We start from the raw sequence: 21908 nt of genomic DNA, 5'->3' as shown, positions 1-21908 counted from the left end.
CTTATGTACTCTTCATTATATGCAAGTCTCAAATGTAGAACAAAATGTAGAAATGTAAACAGGGTGGCAACACCAACTGTCCAAAAACACAAATTTATTAAATTAAAAAGGCTAACACGAAGCGTGTAACGAGCACATTGGCTCTTCATCAGACCAGAGAACAGACATCGAAGATTTGCACTTATTGCTTTTTACCCATAGTGTGATGTCTGTGCTTTTGTGCATTTTTTCATCTTAAATGTACATCTGTACATCTGTAAATGTACAAAATGTACATGTTTTCATCTTTAAATATAAATTTGTTATGTTTACTTATGTGAATTATAAATATATATATATATATATATATATATATATATATATATATATATATATATATATATATATATATATATATATATATATATATATATATATATATATATATAAACTCCTAATGTTCAGCAGTTAAGTCTGATTTATTCAGTTTTTGGTGACTTTGCACACAATCAAGTGAAACTTACTCAAAGTAGCAGAAGGTTGGGTAGCCCTTGACGCTGAACTCCTGTTTGACGCCATCAAACTCCGCCGGGTGCACGTTCATCCCAGCCAACACCTACACCAAAGCAATGAATTAGACTTGAAACAAACAATCGCCGTCTAGCAGCTCAAATACAGCGAAATGAAGATGAATGGCCACATCAGAGTGTATGCAGAAAGCTTGTCGATAGAGATATGGCATTCAGTGAAGTGGCACACGGTAAATATCCAACACTCTCATGACATTGCAAGCTTGACCCGACATGCTAATCGCATCCTGAAAAACAATTTCGACTCACTTTCATTCTGAAGGATATTTACTTTAAGTGACTACAGACTTAATATACTTTTACGCTTGAAAAAATAGATAGCTTATGGTCTTATTTCAAACAAGCTACGCTGTTATGACTGGCAATGCTTGATAATGAATTCCAAAATAAATGCATATTATCCCTGAGCAAGTCACAAATAGTCTCTGGTGCGTTGTACCCATCTGTCAGGCTGTTGAAAAATATGCAGCCCAACTCTGCTGACCGGCGATTACTTCCCAAATCCATCAAAGTTTCTGCAGCGCTATCAGCTTCTCGCCACACGTACGTGAAACTCAGAAACACAGGAGGTAGCAAATCTACATGTCGCGTCCATAAACGGCAAGCTACCAATTCATTATGCAAATCTGTAAACAGCAGCTTATTTACTAGTGCTCAGTCATCTGTCCGCAGTTAGGGAAATAAATACTGATTAAAAATCTCTCCATATGTGGGCGAAAGTAATATAATATTAACAAAAAGTGTAATCATAGACATGTTTTATGAGGATATATTTGGTGGCATTAAGGTAGTTAATGTATTTGTTGTTGTAGGGTTACAGCAATTAATCTAGGGTAATGTTAATCAATTGTTTATTCAAGTTCATAACACTTTAACTATAATATCGAAGAGTTTAAATGTAAAAAATAAATTGTAAACACTTATCGTTCAAACGTTGGAGGTCAGTAATGTACTGAAGTATAATTAATTGTTTTATTCAGCAAGGTTGCATTAAACTGATCAAACATTTAGACAATCAATACATTTATACTATTACAAAACATTTTATTTAAAATAAAAGCTGAAATCAGCATATTAGAATATTTCTAAGGAATCACATGAGACCAAAGACAATAGCAATGATGCATATAAAAATAATTTAATGGAAAACATTTATGATTAAATTACAGTTATTTTAAAGTTTAAATTTAAATACTGTTTCAGAGTTTGCCTTTTTTATTGTTTATCGAGTTAAAAACGGGCCAATTGTGAAACAATATTTAAAAATATATACTTAAAATAACCTTTTCACCATTTTAATATATTATAGAGAAGTTTTAGATTAAAAATTAAAGATCAGATTTAAACTTTTTTATTATAGGTTATTTAAATCATCTACAATATTTTGCATTGCTTGTAAGTGAATTATGACTATGTGTAGTAAATGATGCTCCATCTGAAAGCATGTGTTACTGATCTACTGATTACAGAACCGGCTTTACTAAAAAAAAAAAAAAAAAAAAAAAAAAATTCACCTTTGGTTAATTGTGCAGCCCTACCCTGAAGCACTGAAAAACAATGTAGTTCACAGGATAATTTTCCCCCTTAATAGGAAAGACATGTTTTTGAGAAATAAAAAATTCCCTTTATTTTTTGATGTACAGATGCTTTTATGAAAACAAACAGTAAAAATAGAAGTGTGGATGTACTTTATTTTTACTGATGTTCCAGATCAAATCGGTAAGAACTTGGTCCTTCAATTCACTTAATTTTAATAAAGATCTGTTTATAGACAAGGCCAATTTCAATACTGGGTTTCAGAAAGATTGACAAATGTTGGACATCTTAAAAACATCTCACAACTAAAGTAGTTCACAGAATAATTTTTCCCCTTACTAGGAAAGACATTATATTGCAAATTCATTATGTACTACTGTTTAAATTGAAATAGTATTTCAGAGTTTGCCTGTTTTTACTCTATTTGTGATACGATTTTACAAATAGTCAAAACAGGCCAATTGTGAAACAATATTTTAAAAAATATAATTAAAATATCTTTTTCACCATTCTAAAATAACATAGAGAAGGTTTAGGTTAAAAATTAAAGATCAGATTAAAACTTTTTTATTTTATTCATTAGCTAAAGTTAATTAATTAAACCTTATTGTATGGAGTTTCAAAAAAACTGTTTAAAAAAAAGCTGTCAGCTGCTCGAAACTAGCCAGCGTTCGCTTAACCTGCACAAGCTTCCATGCTGACAACTTTGATATTTATTGTGGGGGTTGTCTTAAAAAAAACATTCAGTTTAGATTTAGATGAGTTTAAATGAAAGTGTCTATATTTGTGCTTCTTCGAACATTCTGAGATGGGCAGTGGAGAAAGAGAGAGTGGGAGATGAAGAAAATGTAGTACTGAGGGAGAGAAAATGTGTGGTCAAGTGTACTGTGGGTCTCCCAGCAGTGCACATTGAGATATTGAGCTGAGCTGGCATTTAATCCATACTTCACCACAGACCTCAACAGCAGGAACTACATCCTATAACTGTATTATGAAATCAGCAAAAGGGCTTTTAAGTAAAATTGGCTCCCGCTCTAATGAGGGGGAACTAAACTTTTGTCAAAAAGGGACATCAATGGTTTTGCAAAACATCCCACCTGTTAAGTAATTCAACAACTGTACCGGATATAATAGAAAAGCAGAAAAGAGAGGGTTTAACATGCTACTGTACTTACATATTTTCCTTTAGTCTCTGTGGCTGCTTGCTGGAAAATGGGCTGCATCCTTTTACATACTCCACACCCTACAAGTAGAAGAGATATAAAAGTAACATTAGTAAATTCTGTCTAAACTTAGTCAGAAAAAAAGTGTAGTGTAATGTATAAACCACACAGAATTCACTTCCAAACAGATCAGAAACAGAAAGTTGATCAAAATGTGTCCACCCTGAACTAAGGCTTCAATACAAATTGAATTTCAAAAACATTATTTAGCAAAAGTTGCGATTCTCATGCACATCTTGTCAGGTAATCTTGGTTCTGGGAGTAAATCTCTTTCCAAAGCACAGAGAGCTCTGCCACACAGAAACTCCAAACATGCAGAAGAAGAAACCCAGGAAACCCCCATAGCAGTTGCTGAATAAACACAAAATTAAATCGGCTGTATGCACAGTTATTGTTTTTCAGCAAATTATAATCTTCCGGTGAAAGCTTAATGTGACTATTTTCAATTAAACAAGGTTGTTTTTACAGCATCGATGTTGTAATACAATTAAAATATATTATAGATTTGAGCATTCATTTTGTTGTTCAAGTGTAAAACAAGATGAAAACCTTGAAAGCGGAGTAAGGAGCAGCAGGCTATCACAGAAACGCCATTGAAAATACTAGAGTAAAATAAACTGTCATGTTTTAACAACATGACGTGGGGAAGTTTGTATTTTAATGCAGTGCTTCTTGTCCAATCTAATATCGTATGTCTATCAGGCAGTAAAGATCACTGATTTTAAAAGAAAATAGATCTTAAACGTGGCAATTTTGCAATAAAAGACAGTTCACCAGAAGCCCTTGGGCTGATTGGCAGAAAATTAAAAGTCTGTGTGCGTGTGCCCCATTGTTTTCAATTATTCGACGTGACTAATAAACACATGACTACATAATCTCACAAAATGATTTATTTCAAACACTCCACTGAAGTTATGAAATGAGTTTGAAGTAAAAAACACTATAAAAGGTGGTATTTTCACATGTTTTCAGAGTCATAGTTCACTTTGAAGCGATGCAAACAGCTGTCATTAGGGCTGCACAATATATTGTTTCAGCATTGATATCGCAATGTGCTTATCCACAATAGTCACATCACAAAGATATGCAATGTCCAGTCTGAATTATAGTTGACCAGGAGATACAGACTTGAATTTAAATCACTTTATTTATATGGAATTTATATGATTTATGCAAAAAAAAAATATATATTTTTAATTTTTGTCTTGTTTCTAGTCCAAATATCTACATTTCAAAACAAAAACTAGATTATTTCACTCACCCCACTGGCAGATAATTTCCCTAAAACAAGCAAAAAAACTCTTAATTTTGACTTATTTCTTTTGACGGTGAAAACAAAACAATATTTTAACTTGGTCTAAGAGTTTTTTTGATATTTGGACTAAAAACAAGACAAAAAATAAGATTTTTAATTTTTTTTTGCATTGTGATTATTCAATTTCTGTACCTGAATACTGTTCGACTCCCCAGAAAATTGTCAAATAGAGCCATTCAAACCATCTTCTGAAACTGTATTCACGTCGCAATATTTAACGCATAACAATAGATATAACAATATCAGATTTTTCCAATATCGTGCAACCCTAGCTGTCATTGCAGAATGATTAACTTATTTTTGCTTATCGGTTATTTCAATCTTTAGCGAAGTTTTGCATTGCTTGTAAGTGAGCTATGTGTTGTAAACGATGCTCCATCTAAAAGCATGTGGTGGAGATTTACTACTGATCACAAAACCGGCTTTACTGACCAAATGCACATAAAAATTGTCTTCGATTAATTGTGCAGCTCTACCCTGAACCATTGCAAAACAAAGTAGTTCACAGTAGGGCTTAATCGAAAAAAGATTAATCGAAAAAAGATCACGATCTCGATTTGACCCTACATGTAATTCAGCTTTTTCTACGATTCAGCCGATTAAATTTTCAAGGTCAGGAGAGAAGAAAAGGTGGCCGTAGAAGTCTTCACAGCAACACTGACACCTTCAAATGGCGTTAAAAGCGTCACATACTGTATTTATAAGGTATAATTCACCTAATAATGTAATTTCTGTAATGATGTATTCACGGTCACGAAATCGTACGTGCGCATGCACGCAAATGACGCCTACCTTAGTGAACACAACCTGCATATGCTGTGAAAAACAGGTAATAAAGTTGTAAATAACGTTCAGTTTTTTGCACAGAGCGATCGTTTGAGGGTCGTGCGGGAGGTTTGATTTGCATGCATGTGTTTTTCTCACAGTGAGAGCAGCCATGAGCCGCACTAGGAAGTGAAAGTGAAACCTGTGCGCACATCATTTAAACGACCATCTGGCATTTTAGAGTTATGATTACGACAAGCATTTGATATGTTTTTTCTTTCATAGCGAACACAAAGTGTTGTGCATGAAAATAAATGTTTACTGTGTCAGTATAACCACCCTAGCCTATATATTATGGAAATATAATGGTCTAATAATGTTGTCAATGACAGATGACAAGCACATGTCTTAAACATAATAAATCATCTTTATAATTATGAATAGTTGTATTCTGATGTGATCATTTTACTGTGAATTAACAAACAGGACATATTAAAAGTCTGTTCAAGTCCTCCACAATACAAAATTTAGCATTTTAAGCAACAGTAGACCTACACACATGCCTAATATTATTATTGTTGTTTTACCATGTTTGAGAATGAACAATAATAAAAGGGTAATCATTTTAACCTTTATTTTACAGTCACAGAATCGTGAGAAAGAATCGTGATCTTGATTTTAAGTAATAAAAAGTAAATAAAAAACGTGATTCACATTTTTGCACTGCCTACTGATTTCAACACTAGGAAATTGTGGATTTATATTTAATGACATTCCAGACCACATCGGGAAGAACTTGGTCCTTCAATTCACTTAATTTTAATGAACATTTGTTTATCAGCAAAGCCTATTTCGATATTGGGTTTCAGAAAGATTGAACGCCATATTGACAAATGCTGGACATCCTAATAACATCTCACAACTTACATCACTTGAACACACACACAGTAACACTTCACAAGATTTGTTTTGCTACAGCATGGCACATCTTGCATGATTGCACACAGTTTACATCACATGAAGTGTCTAGTAGTGGAGAATTACAGTACAGGCAGGGGTGACTCACATGGGGCGTAAAACATCATGAGGATTGGCCTCTCCTCTCTTTTCAGCAGTTTCCGGAAATCCTGCAAGCCAAACAACACAAAGACAGTGACTCAAACACTCAGGGTTGAGTGCCAGTAATCTTTAGAAGAGTTTCAGGTGATCTCATTAAAACCAACAAACAAGGGCACAGATTTCCTGGCCCATTCCGCTAACATGGTATATCATTTCATTACTATCTGACATCAACACAGTGCTAGTACTGTAATTATGTCTGAGTTGATGTTTTTCTTTTTTTTGCGAAGTCTGTCATCGGCCACTGTCGTCTGCAATTTATATAAATCTATTTTAAAAGCATGTTAAAGTTAGATAAAGTTGAGGCTAGGTTTAGAGTTAGGATGTAGGTTTTTTCAGTGTAAAGTTTTTAATTAAAGGGTCAGCTACTCCAATATCTAAATGTCGTCATCATTCTTTGGCATGCAGTTATAACTACAAAAAGAAATGTGTCCATCTTTCAAAGACAAATGATAAAATGTTAAATTTATTGAGCATTGAACCAATTCTCTTGACACTTTAATGAATTACTTAATTCATTTTTCTTCGGCTTATTCACTGATTTATCAGGGGTTGCCACAGTGGAATGAACCACTGACTACTCTGGCATATGTTTTACGCAGCGGATGCCCTTCCAGCCACAACCCAGCACCGGGATTCAATGAATTCAAAGTGAAATTAATAATTTGTAAACTAATGGCATAATTAAATCTGTTTGTATTATACTGTTTGTAATTGGCTTTCTTCAGAATACTTAGATTAAACTGATCGATTAATAGATGAATGGATTTATTTTTTCTTCTCTATATGAATGTTTTATCACATCACAAGTCTGGGTTACAAGACCTTATGTGAAGGGAGAGAAATCTCTATTTTATCAAAAATATCTTTGTTTGTTTTCCACAATGAAGTAAAGTCTTCTGAGTTAGGTACAACTTGTATGTCAGCAAATTATGATAACATATCCAGAGTTAAAAGTTTAATATTAAAGAGCCATTTATAGTTTGACTTTGAATAAAGGTTGTTTTATCCTGTCACCATTTATTTTATGGTGTTACATATGTTCCATGTATTACAATATTACTATTATTATACTATTAATAAATTATGCACAATTACATGCAACTAACCCTAAAACCTAAGCCACATCCTAACCCCAACCATTAAATAAGGACATGTAGTTAATAAATATTTATATTTTATACTTTAATATAACATTAGTGTTACTAAACTATAATAATAGTATTTAAAAATAGAATTGCACTGTAACAGGAAAACTGTAAAATGTAGTTTAATCTAAATTTTACACTTTAAGGGTTCAAATTGTAAGGCTAGCACATTAAAGCCCACGTTTGTTCATGGACACACAGTCCAGCCACCAGATTGATCCTCTAGAGACGGAAGAATAGACAGGTTCTTCTGTTGCAGATTGCTCAGCTTCAAGTCTTTTGTCCTGTGTGAAGTTCCCACACCTGATTAATACTCAGCAGAAAACCGATCTTTACTGCATTGAGCGAAACTTACCTTCTCTGACTCAATGTGAACGACATCTTTGGCCTCAGGGTTCTCCTCCCACAGGGGGGCACCTACAGGGTCTTTCAGGAACGCCACCATGGACTAAATGAGGAGAGAGAATAGACAGAAACTTTGAAAAGAGACCATCAGACAGCCATCGGTCACTGACAAAATAAAATCGATCACTGTTAAATTTGAGGAATGGAACTAATTATAGAATATTCTTGGGGTGTAATTGGATGTACACTTCCACTGAATTAATACTGAGTTAGCAAATGCTGAAAGAAAGTATGACTTTTATCATGTAAAATCATGTCTATACTCTCATCTTATTACATCCTATTCTCATTTTTATATTCTTTATTTGAAAATAAAAAATAAAAGCCTCCTTTACTATAAGCTTAGTTTTTTTAATACAAACCTGTTTGTTGTACAAATACAGATGGTTTGGTTGTAATTATGATTATATACAATTTAAATTAAACTATTTACAGATTTGGCTGTTATTAATGAGACCAAAAATGATTTTGTCAGCCCCAGTAGATTAAAGTACAGTCGTCCCTCGCTATGACACGGGTCACTTTTCGTAGCCTCGTAGTTTCACCAATTTTTTTCATGCAATTTGACATACTTTTTCTATAGTGCGTTGTGTTTTGCATCCTAATTTGTGCATTGTGTTCTGTGTCCTGACTGGCTGTAGACCATTGTCAATCAATCTCCTCTGTGCAGTGTCTCCTTAACAGTACAGAATGCGTTTAGCTTGCCAAATTTACATAAATTGCTATAGTGTGACTCTGAAGACTGTGTGTTTGCAAGTTTTCTCCCCACAATGTCAACAAAATGTTCTGTACCGTCAAAGGCACCTGCAGTAGCACCCAAAAGGCAGAGGAAGAGCACAAAAAGTTGAACTTCTGGACATGCTTAAGTTACGCAACTGTAGGGTGCCATTACGGAAGAAATTAATGAAGATCAAATGGTTTTGATCTTTGGTTTCATTTTTTAATACTGGACTTATTTTTCTATGAAGGTTTGAACTTGAAGTGTGTTTAAACAAGAGAATTGTTCAAATGTTGTCTGCCTGAGAAAAGTGCATAAAGTGTGTAGTGAGGGGTTTTACAACCTTAAACATCTATAATGATTGTAAAAAAATAAAGCGGACTACTTCACGGATTTCGCCTATTGCGGGTTATTTTTAGAACGTAACTCCAGCGAATAATAAGAGACCACTGTACCTACTAAACATTCTACAAAAGACAAAAAACAAACAAACAAAAAACAAGCTACTTAAGTATATGTTGTGTAATTGTATGGTTTATTATTGGAATTTATTAACTTTTTTCTCCTATTTAGATTTCAGGGCAAATAATAATACTTTAATAAACACATTTTATAAACATAAGAATATTTTTATAAAATGTGTTCATTAAAGTATTAGTATTTGCCTTGAAATCTAAATAAGAGATGAATATTTACTAGTACTGGTAATGATTTCTTTGCTACTATTTTCAGCCCAGGCTCATTAAAAATATGTGCCTCAGCCTACATTTTTGCAAAAGATAGTAAGTTGCTCTGGCTACATTATGTTGCATGGTTCAGGTAACAAATCCACTAGAGGACGCTGTCTACATTTTTGCAAATCTGAAATGTTACTTGGGATAAGTTTTATTGTAGATTTAGGATCTGCGACCTTCTTGTACATGTCTATGAGAAGGTGGGGCTTGTCGTATTGATCACAAAGCAACACAGTACAAAGTGACCTAAACCCTTCCCTAAACTGAGCAAATTGTTTTCAAAAGCAAAAGTGAGATAAACGTGCTCTGCGACCAGAGTTTTAACTTGATTATGCATTGCTTTTATCTCTTGTTTAAAACAGACATCAAAAGTACAATACCGTACAAAGTGAGCTACATTAACTGCATTAATAAAATTCTTTATTATTGATAATATGTACCTGTAAATATCATTAGTGTGAAAAGGAACAAAGCTGTTGGTATCAAACCCTGTAGCCTTCATTTTACTTAGAAACTGCAGACATATATTTTAGTTTAAAAAATGTGGGCTGAAGCACTTTTTGATAACACTTTAGTTTAGGTCACAACTCACATTATTAACTACTTGCTTATTTCCTGCCTACTATTAAATTACTAACTGTTGATTAGCAGTCATATAGTATGATCTTATTCTGCTTCCCCAATCCTACCCAACTTCTACCTTGCTAACTATTGATAAGCAGCTAATTAGTAATTTATTAAGCTAGTCGTGTTAGTTAATGGTTTGTTACAGTTTTTCTCAGTCGCTTTGGTGAATTTCTCACAACACTATTTACATTTGCAAAACAGTTCAAAAAACAGTTCTCAAAACAATTAGTCAGATGTGCGCATCATAGTAGCAGTTTCTCATTCCTTCTAACAAATTGCAAATTCAATTCAATTCACCTTTATTTGTATAGCGCTTATACAATGTAGAAATACAAATGCTTGTGGACATGCATCGATTGCTTTCATACAACTCTCTGCTGTTTTATAACATTATCAGTTGCTTATGTCATGTCAGTTAAAATTAACTAAATTTGTGAATGCTGAATAGTCAATCCATATAAAACTAATAGTCCTCATTTCATTACTTGAGTCATTACATACCAAAATGTTGAACTATTCAAAATCTGTCAAGCTAATTTTATAAAAATTTTAAATCTTTTTTCTCTGAAAATGTCTTCAAAATTGAACAATTTCATGAATGATTTACCGACCTATGTATGTTTTAGGATCAGTTCCAATATGTACTGCAATATTGTTAACAGTTGCGCACAGCTCTACCCAAAGGGAGTTTATGTTTGTTGTAAATAAGGGTGTATTTATTCTTTTGCACAATGCTGTGAATAAATTAGAATTGTAAAGAGCAAATGCAGTAAAAATGTGAAACATACAAATACAGTGTCTTATACTCAGATAACTCACTAAATGCAGTGATGTCTGACTTTACTGTAGTTTGGCTGTGCAAATAGCATAAAGTGCTGTCTTGAGCATTTTCAGAAAGTGTCACCAAAATCTGACTTTTTTACATTGGAAAAAAATTAACAGAGTAAACTGTCATAATGAAAACATGACAAAGCCATTTGACTATCTTGTTCATAAACAATGGTGTCAGGACTTTTCATCTTGATGACACTGACACTTTCATTGACATCAATACTTGCTTTTGTGGAATGAGCCATCCATTTTGAGCAAGTGACACGCTTTTGCAGGTTATCAACTAGGTTTTGCAGTTTTTACTAATTGTTTTGAGAAATGCATTAACTGTTGTGCAAATGTAAATAGTGTTGTGAGAAATACACCAAAGCCACAGAGAAAAACTGTAATACCATGAAATGTGATCTAACCTAAAGTGTTACCCATATTTCCAATGAGCCTGTGTTGCTAATTTTCGCATTAATACTCAAAACTTGCTCCAAGTTTGCTTTGAACGTAAAATGTAGTTAGAGTTATAAGCCACAGAAAACGTTTTCCTCATGCACAGTTACACAAATATACCTCCTAATCTATGCAACCTATAAGGAACTAAAAACCCCCCTCGACATGAAGTGCTGGAAGTACTGCTGTACCAAGCGAAAATGAAGAGCAATATGTGGTACTTATCAGCAGGTGCATTTAATAAGAGCTCTCCATTCTTTCCACACCAGTGGCTCCAGCGAACATGTCCCATCACAGTCTCATCATCCAGCAAAAGCTCAGCTCATTCATTTTTAACATATTCACATTACAGCTCCCCTCATTCCACAGCCATTCATCAACGCCTCGTCACATTCGCTCATAATTGAGCTGAAAAGACATGTGGAGAATGAGATAGGTGAGAGAAACCAATGGGACAAGTTTGATTCGCCTTCTTACAAAACCATACGCTTTTTTCTGGCTCTGGTGCTTCAGGCTGAGCACTGTGAAATAACAGCCACGGGAAAACTGTGGACGTTTAGCGAGTAAATAACAACACAGACTGATTCATCCATTCACACGTGACAGAGCGTGCATTCAGAAAGGCACTGATGCCGTTTTCTCAAAATGCAATCTATGTGTCTAACAAAGAAATATTGATGAGCTGGATTCTGAACAAGGCTTCTAAAAATGCTGTTATTTTTGTCAAAGATGACTTCAGCAAAATGCAATTTTACAAGAAATTACCTTAAACGTGGCTGGTCTGTTGTATTCTGTGTGGAAAGTCCCATCCCTAAAAAGCAACACAAACAAAAAGATGAATTGTTGTGCTTATAGTTCTCAGTAATAATAATCTGTAAGACTACCAACCACCACTCTTACAAGCAACTCAGAAAATGAAGGTTGTTCTTACTTGTAATGCAGGAGCTCAACTCCTTTGGTTTTCGAGCTGGGGTCTACCTTGACTTTTTTACAGAGTTTGCGGCCTTCTGAATCCCTGTGGTGAGGAATGTACAGAAAAAAATGAACTCTCATGAATAAAGATGAATATTCTGTGATGAATATTCTCATATTGTTACAATGGATATTTTATGTCATATTTATGCCTGTCAACTTTAACATATTAATGGCCTGGATTAATTAAAATTAAGAAGTATTAATGCAGATAACGCAATTAAATTGTTTATGTGGATATGCATCACTAACAAAATTTACGTCATACATTTTGGAGATTAACAACTGCAAACCTGCAGGAACACATTTCTATTGTAACCTTTTAACCGGATTTCACTTCCCTCTTTGTGATCATTTTAATCCACAAACTTCCATGAAACATTTTAGTCAGTGATGTAGTGAAGTGATAATTCATTCAAACAATCATGCCAAAAAAAAAAAAAAAAACAAGGACTTGCAGCCAGTTTTCTGTGAATTATTCATTCTAATATGTACAATATAATTATAATGGATTAATTCAAATTTAGAATTATTCAATGCAGATAACGCAATTAAATTGTGCATGTGGATATGCATCACCAACAAAATTTACGTCATACAGTTTGGAGGTTAACAACTGCAAACCTGCAGGCATACATTTCTATTCTACCTGATTTCGCTTCTCTGTTTGTTATAGTATTTTTTATTTCACAAAATTCCAATAAACATTTTAGGCAGTGACGTAGCGAAGTGAAAATTCATTCAAACAATCATCCCCCCCAAAAAAGGACTTGCAGCCAGTTTTCAGGGAATTATTCATTCTAATATGTACGATATAATTACAGTATAATGGATTAATTCAAGTTTACAATTATTTAATGCAGATAATGCAATTAAATTGTGCATGTGGATATACATGATTAATAAAATTTATGTCACAAAGTTGCAGAGTTTAACAACTGCAAACCTGCAGGCATACATTTCTATTGTAACCTCTTAACCCGATTTTCACTTCCCTGTTCGTGATCATTTTAATCCACAAAATTCCAAGAAACATTGTAGTCAGTGATGTAGTGAAGTGATAATTCATTCAAACAATCATCCCCCTCCCCAAAAAGGACTTGCCACCAGTTTTCAGTGAATTATTCATTTAATATGTACAGTATAATTATAATGGATTAATTCAAATTTAGAATTATTTAATGCAGATAACTCAAACAAATTGTGCATGTGGATATGCATCATTAACAAAATTAACATCAAACAGTTTGGAGTTTAACAACGCAAACCTGTAAGCATACATTTCTGTTGAAACCTGTTTACATGATTTTGCTTCCCTGTTTGTAATAAGATCTTTTTAATCCATAAAATTTCAAGAAACATTTTAGGCAGTGATGTAGTAAAGTGATCATTCATTTAAACAATCATCCTAGAAAACAAGGACTTGCAGCCAGTTTTCTGTGAATTATTCGTTCTACACAACCTGACAAAAGTCTTGTCACCTATCCAAGAAATAATAATGTGACTTCTAGATGATCATTTGGTATCAGGAATAGCTTATATGAAAGGCAAAGGCCTCCAGATTACGCTTATTTTACCAAAATAAAATATGATCATGCCTTGATTTTTAATTATTTAATTAGGACAGTAAAGTCTGACTTAGACAAAAGTCTTGTCACCTAACAGAAATAGTGTACAGTATAGAATATAAAGTCATGGTGCAGTGGCAAAAGAAATAATATTCTGTATGACCCCCTATGAGTTTGGATGACAGTATTCATACATCTCTGCAATGACTGAAATAACCCCAGACATGCTCAATGATGTGAATATCTGGTGACTGGGCTGGCCAATCCTAGAGCACCCTGACCTTCTTTGCTTTCAGGAACTTTGATGTAGAGGCCAAAGTGATGATTCATGGGAAAAATCTACCTTCTGCCACTTTTCCAAATGATCAACTAGAAGTAATTATTTGTTGCTCTTACAACTGGGATCAATGAAAAGACTTTTGACAGGTAGTGTAATATGTACACTATTATATAAAAACTCCACTTACAGCAGTTATATAACTTGATTAGTCACCTTTTTTAATTATAATTATGCGCATTGTTTGCATACTCAATTCAACTTTAGTAACTTAATCTAATTTTAAAGTCATTAAAAATATACTATAAAATGAAACCATGAAAAAAAAGCAAGGTTTGAACGAAGCAATTTCAGTATAGTATCTGCAGGCACAATCAATTACCTTCATACTTTTTGTGCAAACTCAGAGGCGAAAGCGAACATTAAGTCACAGCGAATTATGCTCAACAAATATTATAATCACATTATTCTATTATAACACAAGTCCACGAAGGACATTTGTCATGCAAATTGATGCAGCCAAAAAGTGAAGTGATACAATTAATGTCCCAAGACATTAAATAAATTGCTGTAGCAGCAATACGAGAGCGCTCATGGGAAGCGACAGATGACCACAGCAATAAGCTAATGTATGGGCCTCTTCTGAGTTTTGGCAAACCCTGTCATTCTTCTCTTTTTGAAGGACAAGACATTCAGCTGCCTTTGCATTAGTGTATTACACAGAAACTCTGCTTGCTTTAATTCAGAGCCACAGGTCTTCAGATAAGAAAAAAAATTGTATTTCTCCCTGTCAAGTCTACTTTTGTATGTAGCAGAGTATGCTTAAAAAGCATCTTTATATAGATTTTTTTTTTTTTTTTACAAGTATGTGGTACTGGTAGCATTGTGTACATAAATTGCTTCACTTTCCCCTATTTTCCAAGGCTTCTTTTAGAATTAATTCATTAATTCGATGTGTTTCAGAGGAAGAACAATTAGAAACAAATAATGGCGAAGTAAATAATTATCTAGGATAATATTAAAGCAGCATGAAAAGTAGCTATATCTGATCACATTTTTCAAAATGCAAACAAAATAATTTCAAATTTTTTGCACAAACTGTACCCCTAAAGGAATTTAATATGGTAAAGCATAAGGATGGGCCGATAAATTATATCATATGAAATCCTGGTGAAATTTATATCCATAATGATGATAAGCTCTGGACATTTTTTACTCAATATTGATTTAAGAGCCAATCACACTGCAGAAATATGCAACAACAAGAATCTATAATTGTGTCAGATATGCACCGACGTTTCGGCCTCTGAAAATAGTTTATTTTATGTCACACAGTATTGTTTAGCACACTCATTTATCTAAATCTGAGTAATAAACTATATTTTAAAATGCTATTTAATAACCCCCTCTCATCAGTCATTGTTGGGATACTCTTTTAAAACTGGAAGCATTAACAACTCAAAAATATATACAGTACACTACCAGACAAACATCTTGTCATTGATCCCAATTGTAAGAGCAACAAATAATAACTTGACTTCTAGTTGATCATTTGGAAAAGTGGCAAAAGCTAGATTTTTCTGATGAATCATCTGTTGAACTGCATCCCAATCATTACAAATACTGCAGAAGACCTATTGGACCCAAGATTTTCACAGAAATCAGTCAAGTTTGGTGAAGGATAAATAATTTGGAGTTACATTCAGTATGGGGGCATGCAAGAGATCTGCAGAGTGGATAGCAACTTCAACAGCCTGAGGTATCAAGCCATTTGTGCTGTCCATTACATTACAAACCCCAGGAGAGGGCAAATTCTTCAGCAGGAGAGCGCTCCTTCTTATACTTCAGCCTCCACATCAAAGTTCCTGAAAGCAAAGAAGGTCAAGGTGCTCCAGGATTGGCCAGCTCAGTCACCAGACATGAACATTACTGAGCATGCCTGGGGTAAGATGAAGGAGGAGGCATTGAAGATGAATCCAAAGAATCTTGATGAACTCTAGGAGTCCTGAAAGGACGCTTTCTTTGCCATTCCAGTTGACTTTATTAATGAGTTATTTGAGTCATTGCAGAGATGTATGGATGCAGTCCTCCAAGCTCATGGGAGTCATACACAATATTAATTCTTTTTCCACTGCACAATAACTTTATATTCTATACTGGACATTATTTCTGTTAAGTGATAAGACTTTTGTCTAAGCAAAGTCAGACCTTACTAATTCAAGTTATTATTTGTGGTTACTAAAACTTGGAGAGGCGACAAGACTCATAAAATAATAAAAAATAATTAATAATAAATAAAATAATAAAAATAATTATAGAGACAGCATTTTTCCTTATTGCCCAGCCTTAGTAAATCATTTGTAACTTTTGTAAGAATAAAACAAATACTGAAAATATAAGCAGATAAATACCTAAGGAGAAAATTATATATTTTTTATGTTTAGTTAAAGGTTGAGACTGCAAACCATAGAAAATAAACTGAGAACATATAACTCATTTAATATTTAGTTGAACTCTCTGACTGACGATCACAATATTTGAAGGATAACTTTCACTGAAAAAAAAAATCAAGTAAAACCGTGGCTTTTAATAGTTTCTCGACTTATTTAGTGTCCTATTTATGGGAAGGTTCCATAAAAAAAAAAATTAATTGCACCAAAAAAATAAATTAAAAAATCAATGCTCCAGTTCCAGGCAAATTAATCTTTGTCATACACCTGATGACAAAAAAAAACAAAAAACAAAAAAACAAAAAACAACAGCAACAAAGCACTCAATCTTCAAACTCACACCTTAACAGAACCTGAGAACAGAAAGGACCCCCAATTACCTGGTCCTGCTGTCACCACACATACACCCACACTCTCCCGAAGAGATCCAGATCACTCAATTGAAAAGACTCCCTTTTCCCTTGAGTGATAATGAGCATGGAAATGTATTACATAAGGACAAATAGGAGCAGAGAGAACTCTGCAGCGATCTAAAGCCCCATGCTAATGGAAATTCAAAGAGACGGAATTCAATTATGCTTCTGACAGCATCCGCCCCCAACCGGCTCCGTCCCTTAAAGGTAGATGAGAAGCCATCATTAGCGTTATGCATTTCCCACATAACGCCTTTGTGGGAGGACCGAGAGAGGTGCGCTGGAGATCAGAACTCAGGCTGTCAGGTGGGAAATTAGACATGCTGTGTGTTGAACGAGCTGACATCGGATCACAGATGCGTACCCCTACAATCCTGTTCGGTGCGCCAAAATAATTGGTCATCCTTGTCAAGCACCACACGCCATTCTAAGGCATGAGAGTCATGGGTCAAGTCAATATGTTTTGCTTGTGGGGAGTTTGAGTATCCAAGGGTCAAAATTGCTGCTATCGAACAAGATTTTTTTGGCTCCAAACAAGTTGAGGAGACAAAACTGGGAAGTTTAAAGCCAATAAACCCTTTGGGAACTTTACAAAGTTTTGGCTTGCTTGGTTTGGGTCAGTTGAGCTGCCCTTCAGTGTATTGACTATCATTCATTCATTCATTTTCTTTTCGGCTTAGTCCCTTTATTAATCTGGCCACAGCGGATTGAACCGCCAACTTATCCATCATGTTTTACGCAGCGGATGCCCTTCCAGCTGCAACCCATCACTGGGAAACATCCATTCCCTTATTCACACTACAGACAATTTTAGCTTACGCAATTCCTCTGTACCGCATGTCTTTGAACTTGTGGGGGAAACCGGAGCACCCAGAGGAAACCCACGCGAACACGGTGAGAACATGCAAACTCCACACACAAATGCCAACTGACCCCGTCGAGGCTCGAACCAGCGACCTTCTTGCTGTGAGGTGACAGCACTACCTACTGCGCCACCACGTTGCCCTATAGTCTATCATATTGAATTAAATTGAATAATATTTAACTAACCAGAACCACACCAGCATTTTACCATATGTTTTGCTATCTGCTTGATATACTGAATATGTTCCATTATTAAATTTGGTATCTAATGTAACATTTACTTCTTTGCTTGTTCTTCCTTGTAGCATAGCTTTGACAATATTCATTGTTTAAAGTGATACAAAAATAAAGGAGATTTGACTTTAAAGATGGAGTCAGAGTGCATTGACTCTATATATTAAATTGTTTTCTGATATCTAAATAGTAGGTACAGTTGAAGTCAGAATTATTAGGCCTCCTTTGTAAATGTTTTTCTTTTTAAAATAATTCCCAAATGATGTTTAACAGAGCAACGAAATTTTCACAGTATGTCTGATAATATTTTTTCTTCTGGAGAAAGTCTTATTTGTTTTATTTCAACTAGAATAAAAGCAGTTTTTCATTTTTTATAGCCATTTTAGGGTCAAAATTATTAGCCCCTTTAAGCTATATTTTTTCGATATTCTACAGAACAAACCATCATTATACAATAACTTTCCTAATTACTCTAACCTGCCTAGTTAACCTAACTAACCTAGTTAAGCCTTTAAATGTCACTTTAAGCTGTATAGAAGTGTCTTTCTAATATCTAGAAAAATATTATTTACTGTCATCATGGCAAAGATAAAATAAATCAGTTATTAGAAATGAGTTATTAAAACTATTGTGTTTAGAAATGTGTTGAAAAAAATCTTCTCTCCGTTAAACAGAAATTGGAGAAAAAAAACAAATGGGGGCTAATAATTCAGGGGGGCTAATATTTCTGACTTCAACTGTATATGACTTAGGAAAATTTTAAAAAATCCTAAGAAGCTCCATTTAGACCAGAAATTAGGGCTGCATGATATTGGTAAAATCTGATATTGTGATATTTTACTTTTCTGCGATAAATGTTGCTATATGGTTACAGTTACACAAGATAGTTTGAATAGTGCTACAGTATTTGATGGTTTTCTGGACATTTTAACAGTATCCAGGTACATAAATTGAATAATCACAATGCAAAAAATGCTTTTCTTACCTTGTTTTGTCTCATTTCTAAACCAAATATCAAAAAAAAAAATTTAAGACCATATAAAATATTGTTTCGTTTTCAACTTCAGAAGAAGTCAAAATTAAAAGTTATCTGCCTGTGGGGTAAGCAAAATAATCATGTTTAATAATCATAAATGATAATGGTGTCGCTTTGAAATTTAGATATTTGGACTGGAAACAAGACAAAATTCAAGATAAGACAAGAAGAATTTATTTTTTTTTGGCACAAATCGTATAAATCGTATGATCATTGTTGTAATCTTACTAGGAAAAATAGTGGCCAAGCCTGGGGCTTGCAATAATAATCCTGCTTGGATCAAAGTCTGTGATTTGTTACGATTGCTCTGTTTTTCACTCGAATTTTACACACGTGGGATTTACCCAAGCTCGAGGCTCCCAGTATGTGCTTTACTGAACTTTTATTATTCATCTACAACTAGGTATATCCAGATATTCATTTTATGGCATCTTTAAAACCAATAAAAGTTTGAAGGTTCAAACTAAAGGCAAATGGTGTATTTTAGCACATTTTTCGTTAGGAATCCCATTTTATCATTCAGACTTCAGGATAATTGCATTCCCATTTTCTTCATACTCTTCCATGACCTACTTTTTTTTTAATGGTATCCCCCAGTGGACTGCAGTTGGCGATCTCTCAGGTCCCTGTCATCTGAAGGAAATATGTGGGCGTATCTCTGCTTTGCTCTATCACACTGCAGCCTGTGCAGAGTTACTTTTTTTATACCCAGCTTTATATAAGTTTCTCGCATTGGGACCCAATGTACCCAAGACGGTCTTATAACGCGGTTCTGGGGAAAAGACACCACCATGCTTGGTTAGAATGGTTCACAAAAATTAGGATTTGGTATATTTAGTGTGTTTAAAGTGACAGTTGGAAATGTTTTTGTAAATATTTTCAAACACTTTCAACATTTGTTACAGTAAGAAAGGAAAATTATGCATAAAATTGCTCTTTATGTATGATTAGTAATTTACCAAGCACTTTGTCGCTCTGTTTTAGGGCTGTCTTAATAATGAAATTATTGCAGGTAATTTGTTTGGTACACATTCATACTGAACGTTTTTTTGCATTTACTTGAGCTTATAACAACACATCACATCCTACCATTTACCATCCCAACCATTGAGAAATGGTTTAAAGGCAAGCTTTGACTGTTAATAATCAGAAACATCTTTTCTTAATAGACAGAAGATGCTGTGCTGAACTTGGATGCAAAGGAACAAGTCAATCAACACTACAATTCAACATAATCCAAGAATCCGAGGTAATAACCAGTGTTGGGCACATTCCTTTAAAAGAGTAATTAGTTATAGTTACTAGTTACTTATCACAACTAATAACTGGGTTAGTAACTAAGTTACATAATTATAAAATTAACTAATTACCAGGGAAAGTAACTATTGTGTTGCTTTAAAAAAATCTAATTTCTCAAATGACTATAAAATAAATATAAAACATTGTACACTAAACTACACTATTTTAATGTTGTTGTGGGACAATTTGAGAGACAACGACAGCGTGTCCTTAACTATTTATGTAGATATTATTTTGTTTAATTCTGTCTGAGTAATAAGTGTTTGTGGTGGGGAAAAATTAAGTTTGATTTGCTTTGACGTCATGGCTTCGTCTCCTCTTTTAGTAGCAGAGCTCACGTTATCACCTGCATAGCCACTAATTTTGTGGCGGCATGTGATGATGTGAGGCGCTTCAATAGATTAGAATTACTTGTCACCGACGCTGAAACGCTTTTTTTCCTGGTCATAAGTTACTCGATACATAAACATTCCTGCCTTTCACCTCAAAGAGAGAAAAGTAGTGCTTATATTTCCAGTTTTCAAATGCTAACTAGTTGGATTTGCCATCGTTCTGACTCCAGGTTGGTGTGTGCACTTGTGTGTGTGAAGACCCGCCCTACTCTTGCCTCTCATTGGCAAATGAACTCTATCTAAGCCAATCATCACGTTGTCAGTCACACAACATTCACAGATACACTGGTTGGTTATGTGTCCTACCCCAGCCCCGAACACATACACCCCAGAGAAAGAGAGGTCCTATGGCTGAGAGAGATGCTCCTCGCATCACAACAAATTCATTGTTCTCAATTATAGTAACGCTCATTTTATTGTGTCAACGAAATTAACAGTAACGGCGTTGTAACGGGGGAAACAGTAATTCATTTGATTACTCGTTACTGAAAAAAAGTATTGCCGTTAGTAATGCCGTTTATTTATTGCATCGTTATTCCCATAACTGGTAATTAGCAACCCATTAATGTAAACATGACCTGTACAATAACATAGACTCACCAAATTACAAAAATAATCATATCCTCTGGGAACTTTTGAAATAAAAACAAGCTCTACATACATTTTCACAAAAAGCATCATCCCCAGTAAAAAAAAAAAAAAAAAAAAAAAACTTGTTGAAATGTCGATCTGGACTGCAAAAGAGCAAAGTTGATTGAAACTTACCCACAATTCACCCAAGCGATCGTCCCTTGACCTTTCACAGCCTGAGCCACATCAGACAGCAGCTTTAGATGAGCATCTCCAGATGAAGCTGAGGATACAAAAACACATTTAAAAGACCATAGAGAAACAGAGACACATTTAAATATCATGAGCTTGTATCCAACACTGAGCTCACAGCACCTGCATGACCCCTGCGGAAAGCACACT

General features: G+C 34.3%; 1 protein-coding gene across 1 annotated transcript in view; it reads right to left on the bottom strand.

Annotated features, from left to right (window-relative positions):
- Positions 1–21908, bottom strand: part of pdia5 (protein disulfide isomerase family A, member 5) — an 88916-nt gene that overhangs the window by 45870 nt on the left and 21138 nt on the right. The window contains exons 3-9 of the mRNA XM_056465658.1: positions 21702–21789; positions 12363–12446; positions 12197–12242; positions 8031–8123; positions 6475–6535; positions 3281–3348; positions 504–595 (exon numbers count right to left, since the gene is read on the bottom strand). Of these exons, the coding sequence (XP_056321633.1) occupies positions 504–595; positions 3281–3348; positions 6475–6535; positions 8031–8123; positions 12197–12242; positions 12363–12446; positions 21702–21789 (532 nt within the window). The remainder of the gene's footprint in view (positions 1–503; positions 596–3280; positions 3349–6474; positions 6536–8030; positions 8124–12196; positions 12243–12362; positions 12447–21701; positions 21790–21908) is intronic.

Source organism: Danio aesculapii, chromosome 9, assembly GCF_903798145.1.
Source record: "Danio aesculapii chromosome 9, fDanAes4.1, whole genome shotgun sequence".
Lineage (NCBI taxonomy): Eukaryota > Metazoa > Chordata > Actinopteri > Cypriniformes > Danionidae > Danio > Danio aesculapii.
This window is presented reverse-complemented; position numbering and strand designations above follow the sequence as displayed.